This window comes from Canis aureus, chromosome 1 (genome assembly GCF_053574225.1).
Source record: "Canis aureus isolate CA01 chromosome 1, VMU_Caureus_v.1.0, whole genome shotgun sequence".
Lineage (NCBI taxonomy): Eukaryota > Metazoa > Chordata > Mammalia > Carnivora > Canidae > Canis > Canis aureus.
This window is the reverse complement of record NC_135611.1, coordinates 43,223,288-43,246,755: the sequence shown is the minus strand read 5'-3', so window position 1 is coordinate 43,246,755 and position 23,468 is coordinate 43,223,288. Positions and strand designations below refer to the sequence as shown.

At 33.3% G+C, this 23,468-nt stretch overlaps 1 protein-coding gene across 13 annotated transcripts in view; it reads left to right on the top strand.

The window, feature by feature from the left end:
* The window catches only part of SYNE1 (spectrin repeat containing nuclear envelope protein 1), a 448,999-nt gene that overhangs the window by 108,216 nt on the left and 317,315 nt on the right, over positions 1–23,468 (top strand). For 10 of the 13 annotated variants that reach the window (XM_077897084.1, XM_077897078.1, XM_077897040.1 and 7 more), the window contains exons 5-12: positions 2,385–2,468; positions 8,304–8,324; positions 8,790–8,882; positions 9,923–10,101; positions 14,458–14,654; positions 15,747–15,856; positions 19,149–19,199; positions 22,530–22,637. In XM_077897084.1, coding sequence (XP_077753210.1) covers positions 2,385–2,468; positions 8,304–8,324; positions 8,790–8,882; positions 9,923–10,101; positions 14,458–14,654; positions 15,747–15,856; positions 19,149–19,199; positions 22,530–22,637 — 843 coding nt within the window. The remainder of the gene's footprint in view (positions 1–2,384; positions 2,469–8,303; positions 8,325–8,789; positions 8,883–9,922; positions 10,102–14,457; positions 14,655–15,746; positions 15,857–19,148; positions 19,200–22,529; positions 22,638–23,468) is intronic. The other 3 variants (XM_077897071.1, XM_077897049.1, XM_077897055.1) reach the window with 2 other exon arrangements.

The window sequence follows — 23,468 nt, the reverse complement described above, 5'->3', positions numbered from 1 at the left end:
TCTCATGACCTATGCAAAAATCAAATATACATGGAGTAGAACCTACTGGCAAAAACACTTTAAGTTCTTAGTAGAAAATATGGGTGAATATCTTTTAGACATTTGAATAGGGAAAAATAGTAAGGCATAAAATATTGACTATAAAAGATTGCTACATTTGACTGTATTAGAATTAAAGATATCTTAAAATTAAAAACCTTTAAAGAAAATGACAAAAGAAGTTAAAAATGGGTCAAAGAGGGCAGTCCGGTGGCTCAGTGGTTTAGCGCCGCCTTCAGGCCGGGGTGTGATCCTGGAGACCTGGATCCTGGAGTCCCATGACAGGCTCCCTGCATGGAAGCCTGCTTCTCCCTCTGTCTGTGTCTCTGCCTCTCTCTGTGTCTCATGAATAAATCAATAAAATCTTTTAAAAAAATGGGTCAAAAATATTCACAATACATGAAGTAAAAAAAATTAAGAAAAGATTATGGCAAGAATACAGAAGGTACATTTTCAAAACATCAACAGTACAAACACTCAAGGAAAACCGGGGTAAGAGACGTGAAGGGGGCATTTTTGCAAAAGAAACAGACATTGTCAGAGATTAAGAGGAAGACATGTTGATATCATTGTTGATCAGTGAAATGTAAATGAAGACCTCAGTGAAAAGACCATGCTACAATACATTCAAGTGAAAAAAAAATTTTAATATCTGTCAAAATCAAGTGTTGGACAAGATATGCATCCATAGGATTATTCTTGCATTGCTGACAAGAGTGGAAAGAAGTGCAAACACTCTGGAAAAGTTTGGCCTTACGTTAGAAGTTCAAAGTCACATTCCCTCTGACCCAGCAGTTTCACTCTTAGGTTTACAACCAAGGAAAACTCCTTATACTTGTACCAAACATGGGATGTACATCGATTTTCTATCAGCATAGGTCACAATAGAAATAACCTGAAAATAATAAAAAAGTAATAACCTGAAAATAACCCAGATTTCATTGAAAAATGGCAAAGAGCTGTCAAAATGAATGAAATACAGTGACAGCAAGAACATGGATGAATCTCAGCAACACAGTATTAGATGGGAAAGTAAGCCTCAAAAGATTAATATTATGATATCCTATATATAAAATTAAAGACTAAAATAAATACTTTTCATAAGTGAATATAAATGAAATGAATCTATATAAAAAGGAAAGCATTGGACTGGATTTTATAATGGTTGCCATGGGTAGAGAAAGGCAGGAGGATGAAATAGATGGTGATGGTATTGAGGGGTGTGGCTTTTGTACTTAATTTCTAGGCCCTGGCCTCATCTTAGTTGGAAGATTTATAGGTGCTTCATACATTATAAAAGTTAACTCATGAAATAACTAAGTGGGCCATTTGTGGATCAACAGTGAGACTGTCATGCTTAACAGGGGTTTCCAAGGAGAGAATAAATAAAAAGTAAAATAGCTCATTTTCTATTTAAATATTTGTTTAGAGTCATATTATAAAAATCATTACCTGGTACACTATAATTAGAATATAAAAGATAGGCAGTTTTGAGTTTTAGTGGAAGATTATTTAGAGTTCTGGTGTCACAGAGGAGAGACCATGTTACCAACTACGCAACCACGGAGAATTACTTCACCACACTTATCCATTTATTTCCCATATATGTAAAGGAGGCTAATGATATCTACTTTATTGAAACTATTTTGAGTTTTAGAGCTAATATTGTGGCACACAGAAAGCACCTAATGCATTTTAATAATGCAAATGCAAGTCAGTTAGAGTGTCCTTGTACCAGACATGCGAGTGTGTGAATACCATTTTCATTCCTGGCAATCTTCCTTTTTAACCATGGCTCTTATGCGCCATGTATTTTGGTCATTTGAAACAAGAAGTGTTACTGATATTCTCAGTAACCTTTCATGTTAGTATGACTGAAAAAAGAAATGGTGTGTGACCAAGTCTTTTTTTAAAGACTTTTTTTTTTTTAAAGGAGTTTTAGGTTTACTACAAAATCGAGAGGAAAGTGTAGAGATTTCCCATATATCTCTGGCTCCCACACATGTACCAAGAGCAGTTTTCATATAAATGTTTCCTAACATATAGGAGGGACGGTCTCAATAGATGGCATGGGAATTTTGCAGACTTCTGCTCTTGGCATACAGAAACCTGACAGGCACATGCACCAACAGATAAGTTGGGAATGAGTCTTTGTTGAGTAAATTAGTACACCTTCCAAGTGCTGTGGGGATAATGCTCCTTTGTGTGTCTACTAACTTTTATAGAAATTGAATAATATTGTTCTTGAATATTCTTTGAATATATTTTAATCCATTTAAATAGATTTCATAATTATCTTTTTAATGTGTGCATTTTTATTTATTCCTATTCCTTCCTGTTTATAGCCTTGTGAACAAGGACGCCGTATGAAGCGGATCCATGCTGTTGCTAATATTGGCACAGCACTCAAGTTCCTTGAAGGAAGGAAGGTAAGAGAGAGACAAAACAAAACACCTTTTTAAACAAGAAGGCATACTAATGTTTTTCAGTGTTGGCTATGCAGTAAAAACAGTGCATGTAAATTATACAGCAAAAGATGCAACATTATTGTAAAATTATTCTAGATTTATAGAAAAGTGGCAAAAAATGGCAGAAAGATTTGCTGTCTATACTTTGACCAGCTTCCTCTAATGCAATGAAGAGCTTACATAATATATACATTATTATATGTATAAAATATATATCCCACAATTATTAAAGAATGAATTTTAATGTGGTGTGATACCATTCATTAAAGCATAGACATTAGTCTAATTTCATCCATTTTTTCCACTTATTTCTTACTTCTCTCAAGGATCCAATCCAGTAACATTCCTTGAATTTAATTGTCGTGTCTCCTTGATCTCTTCCATTCTACAACCTTGTCTTTCCTTGTCCTTCATGACCTTGATAGTAGCTGGTGATCAGTTATTTTGCAGAATGTCCCTCAATTTGTGTTTGATGTTTTCTCGAGATTGAGGTTATACATTTTTGGCAAGAATTCCAAGGAAATGATGTATTCTTCTCAGGGCATCATGTTAGCGCATATAGAATTCTGTTACGTCTTATTGGCTGGTGATGTTAACCTCAATCACTTGGTAAGGCTTTCTGCTATATTTTTTATGATAAAGATACTATTTTTTTCTTTATAACGAGGAACAATTTAGGGGAAGTAATTGAGATTATGCCAAATCCTACTTGTCTGCAAACTTTGCTCACTGATTTTAGCATTGATCGCCTTCAGTGATTGTTTCTGTAATTATCTAATGATGATTTCGTTTCCCTCAGTCCTTTCATATGTATTAATCGAAATTATTTTGTAAGAAAAGGTTGTCCTTTTCCCCCCTCCACCATTTATTTATTTATTCAATTATTTACTTTGGCATGAACTTATTTTATTCTATAATTGTAATCCAATCCTACAATTATTATTATCGTCATTATTATTACTATTATTCTCCTCAAATCATTCCAGCTTTGGCTATTAAGAGTTCCTTCAGGCTGGCTCCTGTAACTCTTTTGACACAGCTCCATATGTTTCCATGCATTTCCTCATTTTCCAGAACTACAGATTTTCCCCATTTATCTCATATGTTCACTACCCCAGTTCTAGAATCAACCACTTCACTAAGCAGGCTTTTGTTCCTTTTATTAGTGAGAGACATTTAGGTGCTGGTATACTCATTGCTACTGAAGTTTCATTCCCCCTGGGGCCTCTCAACAGACAAATCTAGGAAATATGAATGCTTACTAACCCAGGATATGCATCTGTGTGTTTTCTCTCTCCCCTCTTGCCTCCTTTCTGTGTGTGTGTGTGTGTGTGTGTGTGTGTGTGTGTGTATGTACCATTAGTTTAAACTGATACTACTGTTTCCAGTCCAGTGCCGCAAGGTTCATTATAGCCTTCTATGCTTATTTGCTGCTTTTTTATCTGACAGCGAGAAACCTGGCCCTCACCTACAATGAATTCACCTCTTTTTTAATCCTCATATAGACATAAAATTGTTTAAGAATTGCTCACCACACTCCTGTGAGAAATAGATTTGTTCTTTTGGTCTTTGATATTACAGCATTCAGTCAAAAGACTATTTTTCCAAATTTGCTTAGGTTACTTCTGCTTTTTCATTCCCTTCAGTGTGATTTTGTTAGCCATTAGTAATTTAGTTAGGTAATCAAGATATATTCAGTTTTGAAGAATACCCCCTCATACACACATACATTTTAGTTAACTTTAGTTATTATGATTATTTTATTTTTTATTTTGAGGAATGAGACATTACTGCGATTCCTAGAGTATAAGTTATGCTTAGAGAAGGCACCCCCTCTTTATCCTTGCTATTCTATTCTCATCTCTCTTTCTTCCATTTCCTCTCATCTTAGGGAACCAGTCTCTTTAGCTTCAGATTGATTCTTCCAGCATTTCTTTTGCACTAATGGGCAGATGTATTTTCATCCACCATCTTTTTTTTTTTTTTTTTTACATGAAGGATAACATCCTATAATACACTCCTCCACTTTGCTTTTTTCATTTAACAGTGTATCCTGGAAATTATTCAGAACAATTCTTGAAGATCTTCCTCATTCATTTTCACAGGCTGCATTCACTATCTGGATGTGCCAGAGTCTATTCAACTACTCTTCTATAAAGGGGCACTTAGGTTGTTTCTGGTATTTTTCAAACACAATGATGCAATTAATGGCTGGCTGTCCACAGTACTTTCACACTACTAGAAGGGTATTTTCTGAGTAAATTCCTAAAAGTGTGATTGCAGAGTCAAAAGATAAATGTATATGTAGTTTGTTAGGTATTGCCATATTTCCTTCTGAATCAGTTGCACCAACTGATTTAGATTTAGCCTTTTCCTGACTTATGAGAATTCAGGTGTCTGTGTTTGGCAATACCAAAACCAGCTTTATAAGTGGATATGCAGATACTCCTGGAAAACAGAATGATTCAACTATTTCCTTCAAACTCTATCTGCACTAAATTCATTTACTTACTGCCCAAATGCATATTTGAATACTTTCTATTTTAAGAACTCTGGAAAATACAAAAAACTTGATTCTGCTGGTTGAACAATATATATTTTGATCAGTTGATACTATTATAAAACAATATAAAGTCCACTCAGTTGTGCAGATTCCATGCCAAAAAGAGAGTCTGGACATTAAGATGATGTAGAAAAACAATATTAGCTTCTTATAGAATATTGGACATTGTTTCTGGATCACTAATATCATTATTAATGGAGTGTTTCTCTTCTTCCAGCTTCCTCCATGAATTTTTCATAGAAAGCTGATAAAACCATGTTTAACAAGATATTTATAGTTTTCCAAATCATTCAGTCTTCCATTTTACCTATATAACAATGATGTCTTATTTTGTTCTGAGCTATCCTTTATTGGCTAGAATATAAAAACAAAATTCCTCTTATTAATGTTTTGGAGAAAATTTAAGAACTTAATGTATAAAGCATTGTTTACAAAGAGGACCAAAAAATCTTATTTTCACAGACTTTTTTTATCCAAGGTCATTTTCACAAAACAGCCTTAAGTAATAAAAATTTGACTGTGGGGAGGAATAAGTTTTTAAAGATTTTTCTGGTGCCCACCTTCTCACTATTTATTTTAATTTTTTAAAAATAATAATTTAAGAACTTATGTTTCAAACATATTTTTAAGAATTTTAAGAACATGTTTTTGATCTTTGGACTTACCTTGCCCTCCATTTATATTTTTTTCCTTAGATAATGGAAAATTAATTTAGTCCTTGGATTCTAGCTTGATTTAAGGAATAATGAGGGCACTCCTAAAATTTTACTGGAGAAAACCCTACCATTGTGTTTATTTTCCACTTGTTTACAGGGCAGTGGAAAAAAGCATACATTACTACTTGTTAGGAACCCTGTAAATGTGACTCGAATGATCTGGTGCCATTTCTACCAGTTTCTTTCTCCAGTGAGGTATCAAGTAAACAGTAACAAAAGGAGCCAACCACTGATTAACGTTCCTAAAACTTTGCTTAGTGCAGACTAGGGACATAAATTTAGACTCTTATGAAGTCAGATAGGTGATCTTGAAGATGAAGTGAGTTAGAGGTTACCCATAGAAACAGGAGAACTGAGCAATCTTGGGCCCTGTCTGGAAAACAAAGTGAACATTCAGTTCTGACGATAGTTGCCTCAGTGAAATGCAAGCACAGGGATCCCAGATTTTCCACTTCAACAAGAAAAGTCAGCAATCTGGATTTTTATTGAAATCTAATTATTTGTTTAAGTTATTTACTAAGTAATGCAGATAGTTGGCTACCTGTATCACTGGTTAGAATGACTCACTTGACACCTCATGGTAGAAAGTAACTAGTATAAAGTGGCAACGCATCCATTTGTTTGGTTTCCCAATTTAGCAAGAAAAGCTAGTAATCTGGAGTCTTAATTTAAATTTATTCCCAAATAATTTGAATATACTTTTGAAACATCTGTGGGCCTTATATTAGTCTGCTATGGCTACCATAGCACTAGCACAGACTGGATGGCTTACATAACAGAAATTTATTTTTCACAGTTCTGGAGGCTGGAGGTTTAAGATCAAGATACCAGCAGAGCTGGCTTCTTTGTTTCTTCCTGTTTATAAATAGACACACGTACTCACTGTCTCCTCACATGGCTTTTCCTCTGTGCAGATGTGGAGAGAGAGAGCTCTGGTGTCTTCTCCTCTTCTTATAAGGACACCCACTCACATTATCTCATTTAACCTTAATTACCTCCTTGAGAGCCCTGTCTCTAAATACAGTCACATTGGGGGTTAGGGCCTCAACATGTGAATTTGGGGGGAACATACATCAGACAATATGGGTCTCTGGTTTGCAAAATCAAACCTCAGATGACATGGGCCAAGTACAGTTGTCTAGTATGGGATTTTCAAACACTGACATGCACCAGAATCAATGAAACCTAGAGGTTTTGTTAAAGCATATGCTTGGGCTGCACGCCCAAGGTCAGCAGGTCAAAGGTGAAGTCCATCAATGTGATCCCATTCTCTTTCTGGTTTCTGGGAATTCTTCATTCTCTTTGAATGTCTCTATTGCCCATCCCACACTCCTAGGCTAGTAAGAATTTAATAGGATAAGTTCCATAAACCCATAAGAATAAGTTCCATGACCCCATTATGGAACACACAGTTTTTAAGAGAAAAAATAGGTATGAAGAACATTTTTTTCTTCAGAAGTTGAACAAATTAAATATGTTAACTTCATAGTACAGGTGTAGCTAGATTGAGGAAGGAAATTGAGTAGGAAATTCAACTTGTCATTTTTAAAAAGCATGATATATAAGGAAAGAGAAATAATCTTCTCTTTATGGAATGCATTAATCTTATGGTTATTAACATGTATTATATATCTGTGCCCTGTGGATGCTAAAATGGATGTGGAGAAAATTCTGAAGAAGCTATAAACAAGAGTAATCAAAATTATTATGGACATAGCAATAGGTTCTGTCATAAAAGGTTAAAAAATGTGATGTTCTTCATTTTCCATAAACATGTATTATATGTCTCATGCTGTGCTAGGTTTAAAAGAAGTTGACACATAAGCTTGTAATCTATGGAAGTTCTCAATTTTCTTTTCTGTCTCTAAACCTGATGAATGAATTTCATCAGTGAGACAAAATTCCATAGGTATATCTCAGATTATTTACAGTAACTTTGTGCTTTTACTCTACTAGTAAATATAAACTAATTACTCCAGAGTAAAGTATTTGTGGGATGATTTTGCATCTGATACTTTTTAAAAAGTAAACCACTTACAAAATTCTGAATTTTATTATTCACAATACACTTTATTAAATCATGTTTAAGAATTATTGAGCAAGGAATCTAAGGAGTATTTAATTTTTTCTGATTTATTTAGAGATTATGGAAAGGATGATGAGCAGTTGTTAATTGTATTTTTTATTGATTGGCTGAGATAGACTTACCATATAGTCTATTTTGCTGGGACTTAGGGAGTAACATTTTTAATAGTTGAGAGGGCATTAAAGTAAAATTATTGGAGACAACTGTAGACAAGTTAACATCTATCCTGAAGGCCCAAAAGTCAGGAACTGAACCCTAAAGTTCTCTTCTACTTAATTATTTCTTGGCTTTCCTTTGTCTTTATAATGTATTCCCCCAAATTATGCTCTAAATTTACTACCTACATTTTTATTCCTTTTGAACAAATAACTCTGATTTTGAAACATTATTTATATATGTATATCATCTTCTCCCTTTGTTTTTCATGTCAGTCCATGTACAGAGGATCACCGGTTAGTACAAATTTTAGAATTTTTAACTCCTGACTTTTATAGGTAAAAGACAACATAAGTTTCATGCTATTTGGTAACAAACTTCAAAGTAAGTGCATTTTCTTAAACTACTCATCACAGTTTCTTTTAAGTTCCAGTCAGCTTCTGAATGTAAACAAATAACATTTTTTTCCTGTGTGTGTTTTGTTGGTAATTCCTTGCATGATGTCACATTTTTAAAATTTTAAATAAGTTTTTGAAATTCATTATATAGTTGTTTTTGTTGTGTGCACCTAATGAATGCTCCTGAAATTTCCACTGAAACCATGTGCCTGTTTGTTTTGATGGCTCACCCTACTTACTTTTATGTACCACTACATAGGCATGACCAAATGTTATTGATGTCTAATAAAGTGCTAATTATTGAATAATTAAGGGTCTATAATCTTCTAGTACATTACTAGTACAGTTTTTCTTTTTAAACAGATTAAATTAGTCAACATTAACTCCACTGATATAGCTGATGGCCGACCATCAATAGTTCTTGGATTGATGTGGACCATTATTCTATATTTCCAGGTATTGTACCATAGCTCCCTTTTCAGTTGATATAATGTCATGGATGGAGGTAGTGGTGGAAATTTTAGTGATACTCTCATTTGCCTACCTTTGGGGCTGATTCTTAAGTGAGCAGAAACTTGACCTTCCCATATACATTGTTCTTTGTTACCAAAGACATTATATATGGAACTCCTCCCAAAGAACTGCGGTATAGGTACTCAATCTGAAAAGTGAGCAGGGCACAATGGAGATGAAATATTGGTGTATAAAGAGTTCAAGAAAATATTTGTTCTTTTCTGGAAGGGACAAGTTGTATGTTCCTATTAGACATTAAGGGGATCTAGAATAATTATTCTAGTCGTTAGGTTGTTTGAATTTTTTAAATTTTAATTTTTTAAAGAATTTTATTTCTTTATCTGAGAAAGAGAGAGAGATGACAAGTGAGGGGGAGGGACAGAAGGAGAGGGAGAAGCAGACTCCCCACTGAGCAGGGAGCCTGATACCAGGTTCTATCCCAGGACCTGGAGATCATGACCTGAGCTGAAGGCAGACACTTAGGTTTTGTTTCATTTATTTTTTTAAAGGTTATTCTTTGGAGCAGTTTTAGATTCACAGTAAAACTGAACAAAAAGAGATTTCCCATTTACTATGTGTCTGCACAGCATGTGTAGCTTCTCCCATAACCAACATCCTCCCCTGGGGTGATACATTTGTTGCCATTAATGAACCTATTTTGACACATCATTATCATTCAAAGTCCATAGTTTACATTTGTGTTCACTATTGGTGTTGTATGCTCTATGAGTTTGGATAACCATTAGGTTTTATTTTATTCATTCATTCATGTGTTTAACAAGTATTTTTTACTGTGTATAAAGTAGTTTCAGATGCAGTGGGAAGTAGGAAGCCAAGTACAGTGTCAGCCGTGCTCTTAAGGGCTTACTTTGTCAGTGGGTGAAGGGTGGGAATTTAAATCACTTAGTTGGAAAAGTAAAACATCCAAGGAAAGAAGAACAAGATAATTCTTATGTTTTTGCCAACTGTTAACTCACAAACAGATTGAGGAGTTGACCAGCAACCTGCCACAGCTGCAGTCTCTGTCTGGCAGCACATCCTCTGTGGATAGCATGGTTAGTGCTGAGACTGCCAGCCCCCCAAGTAAACGGAAAGTGGCCACCAAGATTCAAGGAAATGCTAAGAAGGCTTTATTAAAGTGGGTCCAGTACACAGTAGCCAAGTAAGTACCAAGAGTTTGTTTAAATTTGAAACCCTTGAATAATTTGGTTACCAATTTATTACTGAGTCCCTTCCAATATTGCAGAATTAGAAGAGACATTTGAATGAAAGGCTTTGCTTCAGGCTGTTCCATTCTTTCCTTGAATTAAAATATAAACAGAAATCATCACTGATATTCTAGGAAAATGCTATAATCAAACTAATTCTTTCACCATTCATGTGATTGGGCCCAATTAAGTTTTTTTAACACACACTTTGGTAATTTGAGGAGTAATTATATTTAGGTCATTGTTTGGACTTCCTGTTTTATTAAATAATCTTTACACAAATAAATTAGAGATTTAAATGTGATTATCTCTTCACAAGATTGTTGAGTTCTATTTAATAATAATGGAACTAAGGCCCACATTCTGAAATAATTATATTTGCTTTTGTTTCCCAAAACTTTCTAGCAATTTTATTTTAAAATTCTTTTTCCTTGTGTCTCCTCTTTCATCTGGAATGTAAATTCCTTTGTCAACCTCAGTTTTATAGACTGTGGATTTGCTTCTGGGCATAATAAATTTATATGTGTGTACATTCATGTGATAATGATAGAAAATTACAGCTCTCAATGAGTATCTTTTCAAAGCAATTTCAAGAGCATTTTCAGTTGAGACTACCAGTATTTTGTGGTCAGATGTGGTCAGTAGTAAGATCTCTTCATAAAGAAGTTGTGTTTTTGTAGGACTTCCTAAATGACATGTAAAATTAACTTACTTTCTGTTTTGCTTTTGCATGCCTAAATCTAATTTGAATCTTACCCTCTACTTCTGAAAAATAGCTTTCAATGAGTACTTATCATTATAAAATATTAAAGCACTTAAACGTAGGGAGTTCTATTTTTAAAGTGTTTAAAGAGCAAAAATGAGAGAAAAACTAAACATAGAGAAGATGTAATTAGTGTTACTATTTTATATAGTTTTGTTTAACTTTTAAAGTGTGTTGGTGGATTTCTAATTTGGGGTATATTTTTATGATTCAACTTGTATTCAAAAATATTTCTGAAAGCAAAGCTTTGTGGCTTTTTAGAATCTGTAGTAGAAATGAAATTTTGAAAACCTGACCACATTGCTGGTATACTGTTTGCATGCCATCCATAGTGGCAATTACTAAACTCTTTTGCAGCTTAATTGAACAGAGAGAAGAAATGTACTAGGCAGGAAGAGACAGGTGACTACACACTAGGATATTTGTTATGATGCTATTGCAGCAAAATTTTGTAATAATATCAATGTGATATTCTCTTGCCCATTGCTCCACAAAACATTAAATTAACCAAAAATAAATTGATTTCTACTTAATATTATAGTAGCTTAAGGTAAACTCAAATTTTTTGAAGTTTTTCTGCCTTGGTTTTGTTTTATATATGGTGTGTTAGCTTTCAAAAATATGCAGAGGCCTAATGGCCTAAAAGTCAGTCCTGCAAACGTTATATTTGTAACATTAGTGCAAGTTGTATTTTCCTTATCTGAATAAATGTCCAGATTTATGATTCAAGGCTTTTCCACCCATCAGTGTATGAGTGAGTTTCATTTATTCTACAGCTGCATCAAGGGGAGAAATTTGGGGAGAGGACTGTTCTCTAACAAAAATTCTGTGATGAACACATAATTCCATTATACCTACCAAATTGTTGATAATTTTCCTAAAAGCTGCCTTTTTAAAAAATGCTATCTTACTATGTATTTTCCAAGCAACTTTCCTACTGATATGGATAAATACTTAACTATCTATACCTATTTAAGTATAGACATGTTTTTAAAATTATAATGTATGATACTCTGTGGTCTGAATGTTTATCAGTCTCATAGGACTGAACATGACAAGAAATGACAAAATATCCAGTAAACACCAGACATATTGTCAGAATGTATTCACTGTTTTCATATAAAATTTCAAAATATGTGAGAAGTGAATAAAAACTGCTTCGGTGATATAATATGATTAAGCCTTCTCTATTGTTTTTTTACTAATTTCATTTCCTGATAGGAAATATATACTCTCAGACATAAAAGCATTAAATTATAGCATATTTGATATTTGCAAACTTGATTTTGAGATGTCTAAGAATAAAATTGTATTTCAAGACAAAAATTAATAAGATAGCAAAACAAACGAAAATCTGTATATCCAGATCCATTCAAGATGATCCATTCAAGATGATCCGTCTTGAATGATGACTTGAAGTAAATATGTATTAGCAGAAATGCATATAAACTGGATATACTTCATCACTTTAAGTGATGTGTCCAAGTTTCTGGAAGTTTGTAACACTTCTTTAAGTAACATATTTACTTTTTTTTAGAATTTATATCAAAGATTCTTAAATGAGAGACTTGAACTAAAACAAAAATTTTTAGGAATACCACCTACTGCTTTGATGTAATACGAAACATTATAGGGGTGTGTGTGTATGTTCAAAAAATACAGAAAAAGAAAATGTACTAAAACTTGAAAAATTATTCCAACAGTAATATGTAGGGAAATATTTTATATATTTCTTTTTAAAAATATCTGAAACAATAAACAAGTTGAGGAAAGTCAGAAAATATCTAATACCTAATGAATATTTGCTAGCTAATTATTTATTTATACCCACCTTATTTTGTTAAAAAACAATTTGAAGTAACTGTGAACACAAAAACATTTAAAAATGTATAAGTGTAACCAAAAGGAAAATGTAGGTGGAAAAGTAAGGCGAAGCCGGGGGCAAATGTGCAAAGTGAAGAGGTGACAAGAGCACAGTGACCTGCTCCACCTGTGTGGGTATTTGCCCATGTGCCAGACTTTGGCTGAATATACTGGATGCGAACTATCAGAGACAGAAACCCTGAAACAACTAAGAGGAGATACAGGATTACTTTATAATTACCGAAATCTTACAAAATTGTTTTGGAAATATTTATTTTTGAAGTTATTGATGGGATTCAATGATGCTATTTTCAGCCCAAGACGTTTTATGCAAGCTGAATGTATATTGGTATAACAGGATTTAAAGTGACTCTTAAGGTTGCAGAGATAAAATCTAAGGGTATTTACCAACTTTGTATGTTAATCAGTGTATCAGTCAAATATACCCTACACTTCATGGAAATCTTGAGATTATAGTAAAAAAAAGGGGGGGGGGGTTAGGTGATACTACCTCTGCTTCATCTAGAAACAACTATAATGAGACTAATTTTTTTAAAAAAGAGACTACCAGAATATTCATCAATTGAATGTCATCTAATTGATCACTTTTGGAGGTCTCTAAACTTAACCAAGGAATGTTGTTCAAAGACATCTTCACAACTTCCTTTTTGGAGATGCTTTCGTATACAGTTTATATAGTTGATAAATTACATGTAAAAAAATCATTGTGAGCTTGTACACTTTTATTTTCACTAGCAGATATTACTACCAATTTGAATGAAGTCTTAATTATTGTAACTGACTTTGAATTAATCATATCTACCACAGAAGAACAGAGATTTGCCACCAGGACATTGCTGTCAAGGCAATTCCAAAAACAGATTTTAAAAAAACTATTTGATCAGTGGTGTAAATGGAAACTTGTGTGGACTTATGTGGAGTGTAGGCTCCTGTGTGACTGATTGAGAGATAGTCACATCCATTTGCATTTGTTCATTCTAAAGCATTTGATGTAATTCAGCTGTATTATCTTGGCATGTTAATATCTGTACATGTACAACACATTGTTTATCATTGTCATTAGAAATGCACTAGAGACTTCAAAAATATATAATGATGAATTACTCTCATCTTTGGTGTTTTTATAAGTTTCTTTTTTATTTTGCCTGACATGTTTTCTCTATATTAGTTTCCTTTTATTTTTTATTTCTTTAAAGATTTAATTTGTTTATTTATGAGAGAGAGAGAGAGAGAGAGAGAGAGGCAGAGACACAGGCAGAGGGAGAAGCAGGATCCATGTAGGGAGCCTGATGTGAAACTTGATCCTGAATCTCAGGATCACGCCCTGAGCCAAAGACAGATGCTCCACCGCTGAGCCACCCAGGTGCCCCTATTAGTTTCCTTTTAAAATGTGCTTTAAATTGAGTATCTCAGTTACTGAAAAGCTTAATATGGAAAACTCAAAGTATGGAAACAAAACTCCTTCTTATCTTGTTATCCTCTAAAATTTTTTTTTTCCCTCTAAAATTTTTGTTTTGCTTATTTTTTTTTCAAGCAGCTAACTGCTATAACTAATTGCACATCATTGCTGAGGATTGGATTTGGCATTAGTCCTTGAGGAAAGTGCATATTATCTATTCAGAATGTGACATTAAATAAATATTTTATTTTCTATCACACTAAGGCAGACAGGAACAGAAGTAAAGGACTTTGGGCGGAGTTGGAGAAGTGGGGTTGCCTTCCATTCCGTGATCCATGCCATTCGACCAGAACTAGTGGACTTGGAGAAAGTGAAAGGGAGATCTAACCGGGAAAACCTGGAGGAGGCTTTCACTATTGCTGAAACAGAACTAGGAATCCCCAGACTGTTGGATCCTGAAGGTAAGGAGTCATTGTTTGTTCTTGTACACACATTTCAACTCTGTACGTTCCTATGTCTTAAAGGCAGAAATTACAAATGATTTCTGAGACCATATCAGAGGCCAGAAAACTTTAGGAAAGTGGAAGAAATAGTACTTTCCTGCACTGAATTTCTTTTGGAAAAATATTTGCCACTATAATGGGAGTGTCCCTAGAAATTATATCTCAGATAACAAGGCACATTACAAAATGTTAGGGCAGTTTAGTTATGTTTTGGTTTTCATGGGTTTTGTTTGTTTTGTTACATTTTTGCTCTGTAAATATTTGTAAACTCCAAATGTAATCACCTTTTCATTGCCTTTAAAAGAGTTAGGCAGAGATGATTTAAAACACTGAACACTTTTTAGGTATGCAGTCTTACCCCGTATAACTCTATAATGACTAAATTTATATAAATACCTTTGCTTGATTTTTACTGGTTTTATTTGATAAACATCTGTACACTTAAAAATATGTTTTCAGGCTCGGTATTTCCTTCAGAGTACTTGACTGTTCAAAGTATAGTAATTTAGAGAGAATCATGCACAAGGGAGAGTCTATCCAAGGATTTGAACATAAGGCATCTCCCTCTTTTCCAAAATAAAATTTGTGGGGATAAGATGGAGCTTCTCTATATTTGGTCAGATACAGTATAGAAGCTCTAGAGTCACGTCATTCAACACCACACCTGTAAGAATTTTTTTACTATCCATTCACTTCAGTTCTGAAATGTACATAGTATTTGTGTTTTATTAATGACACAGAATATCTGAATTACCAAAGAGTATCTCAGATTTCTGGTGAATTAATGTTGAGATCATTTAAATGAAACCTGCATTACTTCCTAAAATTTCTTGGTTAAAATGTGTCATATTTGTGTGTCACAACATTCCCATCATGTGTCATCCAAACTAAATTGGTCTGCCCTCCCTCGCTGTCTTGAAATACTAATTCTGTTTTTCTTCTGCATTTAGGATAGTGTCTTTTGGTATGTTAGCTAGGATTCAAAGGTTGTGTTATTAAAATATAAAGAATGCTAATTAACTTGTTCACATTTGGTTTTGGTTGTTCCAGATGTTGACGTGGATAAACCAGATGAGAAGTCTATTATGACCTATGTAGCCCAATTTCTGAAGCATTACCCTGACATCCACAACACAGGCACTGATGGGCAAGAAAATGATGTAAGTATTTTTTTCTTCAGGTATTGATAACGCACTCAATGATAGTGACTTAGATGTTTTAACATGATGCTTTTGAAAAACTGAATTTGAATACATTTTATTATTTTATTTCATTTTGTTTTATTTTATTTTGGAATGCATTGCAAAAAAGGAGCAACTGAGTAAATAATAGATATAACCAATTAGGGAGAAGATTACAGGGAAAGTTTTTTCTTGTGTATATTGGATATGTGAGAGAAAGTATTATTAATGATAAATGCTGGGCATATGACACTGATGAATTAAAACTGAGAAAAGATAGCCATGTTGGGAAATCCAGTTAGTAGTCTGAAGATTGAAGTAATTTTATATCCAGCATGTCATGCCTCTAGAGCTGGAGCCCTCATATTCTTTTCATTCTGAGAAAATCTAATTTTGACTTTTAGGTTTATTATATAAGTCACTACTCAAAACGAACATACAAAAGTAAGGCAAACTTGTAAAAGTCCTAATTGTTCAGGACCTTTCAATTTTTTTCAGCCTCTCAATAGTTTAAATAACATTTATATTTTTCATACTGCTCAAATGACATGTTCATTGTCATAATAAAGAAAAAAGTGAAAAAAAAAACAAAAGAAAATTATCTGTACTTGATTTTCTAGAGAGACCCTATTCTAGAAAAAAATTAATATGTTGGTATAAGTTTCCAACATTTTTCTATATATATGTTGACACGAATAATGTTTTAACAAAAATAGAATTATAATATACATATAATTTCATCATTTTTTTTTCTGTTAACATCATAGAAAACTCTTCCTATGCCATTCTTTCCAGGACATCATCTATATGTATATGTACAATAAGTTATCCAATCTTAATTGTTGAAAATTTCTGAATTTTTGCCATTATAAAAAGTACTTCCATTAACACTTTTATAATAAAACATTGTTTTATTATTCTTCCTTAAATGTGGAATTTCTAGGCTAAAGTGCATGTAGATTTTTAATGCTTTTTTGAATTTTACTTTTCAAATTTTCCTGCAGAAAATTTGTCCCACTTTATACTCTAGCCACACACCAGAATACCTATTTTCCTAGACTTTAACAATGGACATTTCCATTCTTTTAATTTTTAAGTATTATTATTATTCTTTAATTATAGAGAGGCGGATTTACTATTGAATTTAAAATTAATTATAAGATAGAATGACATCAGGGAGAGAAATAAATAGAGTTTTCATGAAGTGTTTTTTAAAACTATTTGTCTGACCTCATCGCTCAGTTCTCAACTAGAATTTTCAAAACATTTTGAGATTATAATGAAAAGAAACAAGAAAGCAACAAAAAACTTAATATGTTTTCCAAATAGAAACAGGTCTAAGAAAGGAAAAGGCTAAGGAATGGCTCATAACCCCAAATTTTCAAATAGGCAAAGGCATTACACAATAGAAATCTGTGACTTCATAAAAAATTAACTTAAACAATGGTAACAGGTGTTTCCTAGGTTACTTGGATGAAGTTAATTTGACATTTGATAGAACTACATTAGTTTTTTTAAAAACTATCATTTCAGGAAACCTGTTTTGTTCCTTGACAAGATTCAGGCACAAACATTGACCACCCGAGTAACCTATCCATAGTCAGTAAGATAAGTATTTCTAAGAAGCACCACAGGAAGCAAAAGCAAACTATCTGTATAATTCCTAGCATAGACTGATACATGTGCTTTGGTGACATTTGGGGCTTTTCTGGGTTTTGAGAATATAATTGGGTATGGATGTTGCTGTGTGAATAAGAAACTCTATTAGAAAGCATATTAGACCTGACCCATACAGCATAGAGAAAATCAGCTTTCCATCTGATTTTCATATCACAAGTCCTTATATTACCCAATTGAATTCATTTCTGATCAAGTTTCTGAGATTGTATTGTTTTAATTTCTACGACATTGATCATCTCTCCAGATGAGTAAACTCTGTGACTGGCTAAGTCTGAGAAACAAAAGGAGGTGCTTTTGCTAATGCTCATGAGCAAGAATTTAATGCCAAAACTCCTCGAGATTTGGAAGACAGTTGTTACTGACATAAGCTTGTTAATAAGCTTTACTAAAGACGTTTCATTAAGAGATTACTTTCATTATCTAGAAAATAAATTCTGATTTTTTTTAAAGTTCCTTTATCCCTTCCTGAAAAGAGACTACATATCATTTTTCAGGGTTATTTCAAAAAATAATTTTGAGGAAAATGTATTATAAGCTTTGCCCCTTTTTAGTGTGGCATTTGTAATGTTGGGGACAAGCATCTAAAAATGAATATTTTCAATAAGAAAAGAGGAATTTTATGTATTTTTATATATTTTTCAGTTGTGTAAAGCAACTAAATGGCCACCTAATTTTATCTAGTGAAACTTTAAGATTTTATAGAGTATATATATTAAGGCTATTGATGGCATCACCTTAAAATACTTAGTATTTCTCTAAGTTTTAGGAAATAGTTCTTTTAATTCACCTTTAGAAAGCTTAGCATCAGTGCGTCTCCCAGACTTCCATTTTTTGGTGGATTTGATTGCTGTATCCTCTTTATGAGTTTATTTAAATTAGATACTTTATAGCTATGATTTTTAAATCTTTTTTTTGTATTTTTTTATTGGAATTTGATTTGCCAACATATAGTATAACACCCAGTGCTCATACTGTCCAGTGCCCCTCTCAGTGCCGTCAAATCTGATTTTCTTATTGGAAATAGACATTGTTATGCCTATTTTAGGCCAACCAATAAAACTGATAAACTTTTTCCCTAAAGGTGTCCTTGAGTAATGAGCACTCAGTCATAAATAGATAAAATATTCCTATTAGTTCTTCTGAGCTATTAAACTTTCAGTTATTTATTCATTCATTCCTTCTTCCATTGCAACAAATACTACTGACTGCTCTCAGAAGCACAGCACCATCTTAATTGATACAGGGGTACAGAGATGCATCTTATGAGTGTATTTAAGAGAAAAGAAATGAATTAATATGCCTCTTCTTCATAGTTCACCATATGAAATGCTTAATATTTCAAGATATAAATATTTATAAGATATAAATATTTCCAAAAGGTAAAATCAAACATGAAATATTAGTATACTACATTACCTTATTTTGATGCTTTCAAAGGTTATGAAAATTCTTAAAGTAACTGTACATGTAAAATTATCATCTATTTATTTATGGACAAATGCCTCTCCACTGTTTTTTTTTCTTGTTTCCTATATAATTTTTGTCCATGATTTATATTATTTTTCTATATATTATCTTTTCATATTGTTAGGAAATACTTCCAGGTTTTCCATCTTTTGCAAATTCTATCCAAAATTTTAAGGTAAGATTTAAATAATCTTGAATTAGTGACCTCTTTCAAACATCCTACATTCCATAGTTTATTAGCCATTCCTTTGCATGTATTTGTCTTTATATACACATTTCTTTTAATGCATTAATTCTGTTATTTCCTTTTCCTTTCTAATAGAATAAATAACATAGGTAAGTGTTATTGAATGTTAGTTACGGTCTAAGCCACTCCCATGGACTAATCTTTAATTATAAGATAGCATCAATTAATTTCTTTTTAATAACAGTCACTAGCACTAATAAAAGGAAAAATTTACAATAACTTTTTGGTTTCTTTATATGTGATATGAAAAATAAAAAATAAAGCTAAAGATTTATTTTTATGTTATCAAATATTAAGCAGGAAATAATTATTTGAAAAAAGGTAAGTATTCAGTTAGCTTGTATCCTGAGTTTTATCGCATCCCTTTTGCTCAGTATTTGGTCATATAGTTTGTTTCATAAAGTTCATGACATACAAGTTTCTTTCATTAGTGCTCAGATATACTTGTGGAATTAATGATTTTGAGTTCTTTCCTAATTCCAAATTATCCTGTACTTTTTCTGTCTTTCTTTATGTTCCATATAGGCCTGAGGTTAAGGCTCTATCAACAAACTAGACTCTATGCCAACACTGGAATAAAAATGAAAAGTAACTTTATATCATGTTAAATTAATTTCTATTTTATGCTCCATGAATTGTAAGTTGATGTACACATGAACATGCTACAGAACATGTAAATATGCCTGTAAGTTTGAGTGAAAAAGAGAGAAAGAAAAAGTCATGAGAATACTGCCCAGTTGGCTGCCTGGAATTTAGGTGGTCTTCTGTAGGCAAATAGACACCCAGGTCTTTGAATGCATGTAAAAGTTAACAGTTGAAGAAAAGCCACTGGACTAACTGGGCTCTGGGAACCTAAATATTGTTTGTACAACATCTCCTCTTAAAAGGAGAATGTTGAGTGTGTTAAATAGCTACATTCTTCTTACCTTATTGCAATTTGCTTGACACTGCCCCACCAGTAAAAAGTCATTTACTAGATGAACTCTAATAGTTATTTTAAAAATATAATCTTTTCTCTCAAATGACTTTGTGAAATAATTTCAATTGGTGAGAAATAGGTACTTGGAGGCTCACAATGAAGTTCCATGCTCACTTTGATGATCTCCCCCGACCCCCCACTGAGTGGTCACATTGGCCTTTGGTACCTTGGAGGTAAACCAAGAGCATATAGTTCCTCCAACCTTGTAAGAATGTTCCATTGTGCTTTTATGGGCATGATGGTCAACCAGCAAACCATGTACCTTGGTCACATTTATCTGTTCATTCAGAGAAGCCATCTTAGGAAAAGCTTAAACTTTGGAGTTTTGGGCTCCTGTTCCATTTCTTTCTCTACTTACCTATTATACCAATAATTTATTCTACTATGATATATTGAGTGAGACTGGGTCTCATTTTTATTCCAGTGGTGTCAGACACTGTGTTAGGCTAGAGAAAAATAAGATACATAAGGGGTTTGTACTATGGGTGGAGAGGAAGAGACAATTAAGTAGATGGTACAAAATAATGCTTTTTCAGTGAATATTTGAGCTCAAGTTGTTGCAAGATCAGAGAAGTGTTCTCAAAATGTGGTCCTTAGACCTTAGATTCACCTGGAAACTTATTAGGAATACAAATTCTTGGCTTCCACCCTAGACATACTAAGCCAAGGAAGACTGAAGGTGGTGTCCAGCAGTCTTCTTTTGGAAGCCCTCCAGGTGATTCTAGTGCACAGAATCACCTGGAGGTGATCATCTTAATGTGTGAGAACCACTGGCACAGAAGAGACACTCCAACAAGACTTCTGGGTCAGAAAAAGCTTACTAGAGAGGTTGTGTCTGAGCTGAGCTCTGAAGAAGGCATTATCCAGAGGAAGATGTTTTCAGGCAGGACAAGATTGCTTTTGTGAGATTGGAAAGTGAGAAGAGGCAAGAATCATGACAGTTGTGTGCTAGTGTCTGTGCTAGATGTGCTACAGAGGTTATCTTGAATTCTTCCTCAAACTGGGGAAGCAGTGTGTGGTGTCTACTCATATGATGGTACAGCAGTAGAGAGGATTAAAAAAAAATGTGTCCAAAGTCACAGAGCTGATACTTGTCAGAACCAGAATTTGGAACCAGTTTTGCCTGCCACCACAGCCATCACTCTATCTCCTCTGCCACTTAACCTGTCATCGTGATTTCATCTGTGTCACAAGGCTGTGATCAAGTGAGATGCTGTAGTTGGAAGTGACTTGTAAGAGCCAAGAACCATGTTAAATGTGTTTTTGATTACTTTTACATTTTTACGAGATAAGAAATCTTGGTGAAAAATTAGGATATTTTTCACTAAATCAATGCTATAGGCTTGTGATTATTTGTGGAAACAATTATATAAATCTCTGGATTTGGGTGGGTTTTTTTTTTTTTCCATTTCTGAGATGTGAGGTAGCCTGGATGCATTCATTCAGGAAATATTTTGGTAAATATTTTATAGGTGCTGTGTTACCAGGGTCTAATAATACCATATTGAGCAAAAAGAGTATTTTCTGTAATTTTGGATGAGCTTATGTTGTAATACTGAATAGAATTTTTAAATAATACTAGTCCACAGTGTTCTGTGACTGTAACTCCTTTGATTCAGTCAAAATTAATCTTATTGGAAGAAAAAAATCTCATCTGGAGTGAGGTGCAAATAACTGTGGGTTAAGAAGCACCCCCAGGCCTATGTTGTCAGTCTTATTCCAACCATTGCTCTTTTTGAGTATCTTTGTATTTAGGACATCTCCTCTTGAGCCTGCTTTCTTAATTAAATTACTGTTTATTAAAAAAAATGAAAGTAGATAGTTTTATTTTATTTTTAATGATTACCATTTTTAAAATTTATTTATTTAAAAGATTTTATTTATTCATTCATGAGAGACAGAGAGAGAGAGAGAGAGAGAGGGAGAGAGGCAGAGACACAGGCAGAGGGAGAGGCAGGCTCCATGCAGGGAGCCTGACATGGGACTCGATCCCAGGTCTCCAGGATCACGCCCTGGGCTGAAGGAGGTGCTGAACTGCTGAGCCATCAGGCTGCCTGAAGGTAGATAATTTTAGTATTCAGCAAGATAATTAAGCTATTTTTCTAGAATTTAAACTTTTGCCCCTCATTCTCCAAAAGAGGTGAGGGAGAAGAGGAAGTTTTTCAGAGACAATTGGAACTTATTAACTATTCAGTGTATTCTAGAATCAGCCAGGTATTAATCAGCAATTAAATAAATGCATAGTTATTAATAAAATTGTAATATGTTCTGGTTTCTAGAGAGAAGACAGGCTAATTTTGAAGGAAACAAAAGTTTGGATAGAACAATTTGAAAGAGATTTGACAAGGGCACAGATGACAGAATCAAATTTGCAAGATAAATATCAGGTAATGTATAAGAGGCATTTCAGTTTCTTAAAACCCTTTTTATGAGTAAGATTCATATAAGTCATTTAATCTATGTTCAATCTTTTGAATGATATTAATGAGAAAAATATTTAAAGAAATAATATGTGTTATCTTAAGTTTGCATGTAATCTAATAATTGTATTTCTGTGTAAATACGTAGTTTTAAAAAATTAATACATTTATATATTGTAATATGATTGCCACCATTGTAGAGATAATTAGCACCTCTGTCACATTGCATAAGTATTTCTTTTTTTTGTGGTTGGGATAATTAAATTCTAGTCTCTTAGTAAGTTTGATGATTATAATACAATATTGTTATCTATATTTACTATAATGTGTGTTAGATCTCAAGGACTTATTTACTACTCATTGCAAATTTGTACACTTAAGTAGCATCTTTCCTGTCCCCCTATTTCACCTCCCATTCCTTAGTAACCACCATTTAACTTTGTTTTTATGAGTGTGGCTTTTTTAGATACTTACATATAAGTGATGTCATATAGTATTTGTCTTTTTCTGCCTGCCTTATTTCACTTAGGATAATATCCTCAAGGGGTCTATCTATGTTGTCACAAATAGAACGATGTCTTTCTTTCTCTTGATATTTATAGATATAGATATCTATATCTGCCACACCTCTCTTATCATTCACCCATTAATGGGCACTTACGTTTTTTCCATATCTTGGCTATTGTGAATAGTGCTGCAATAAATAAGAGATGCAGATACCTCTTCAGTATCTTATTTTCACTTCCTTTCATATACTGAGAGATAGAATTAGTAGTTTTAAATGATGTGTGTCCGTCC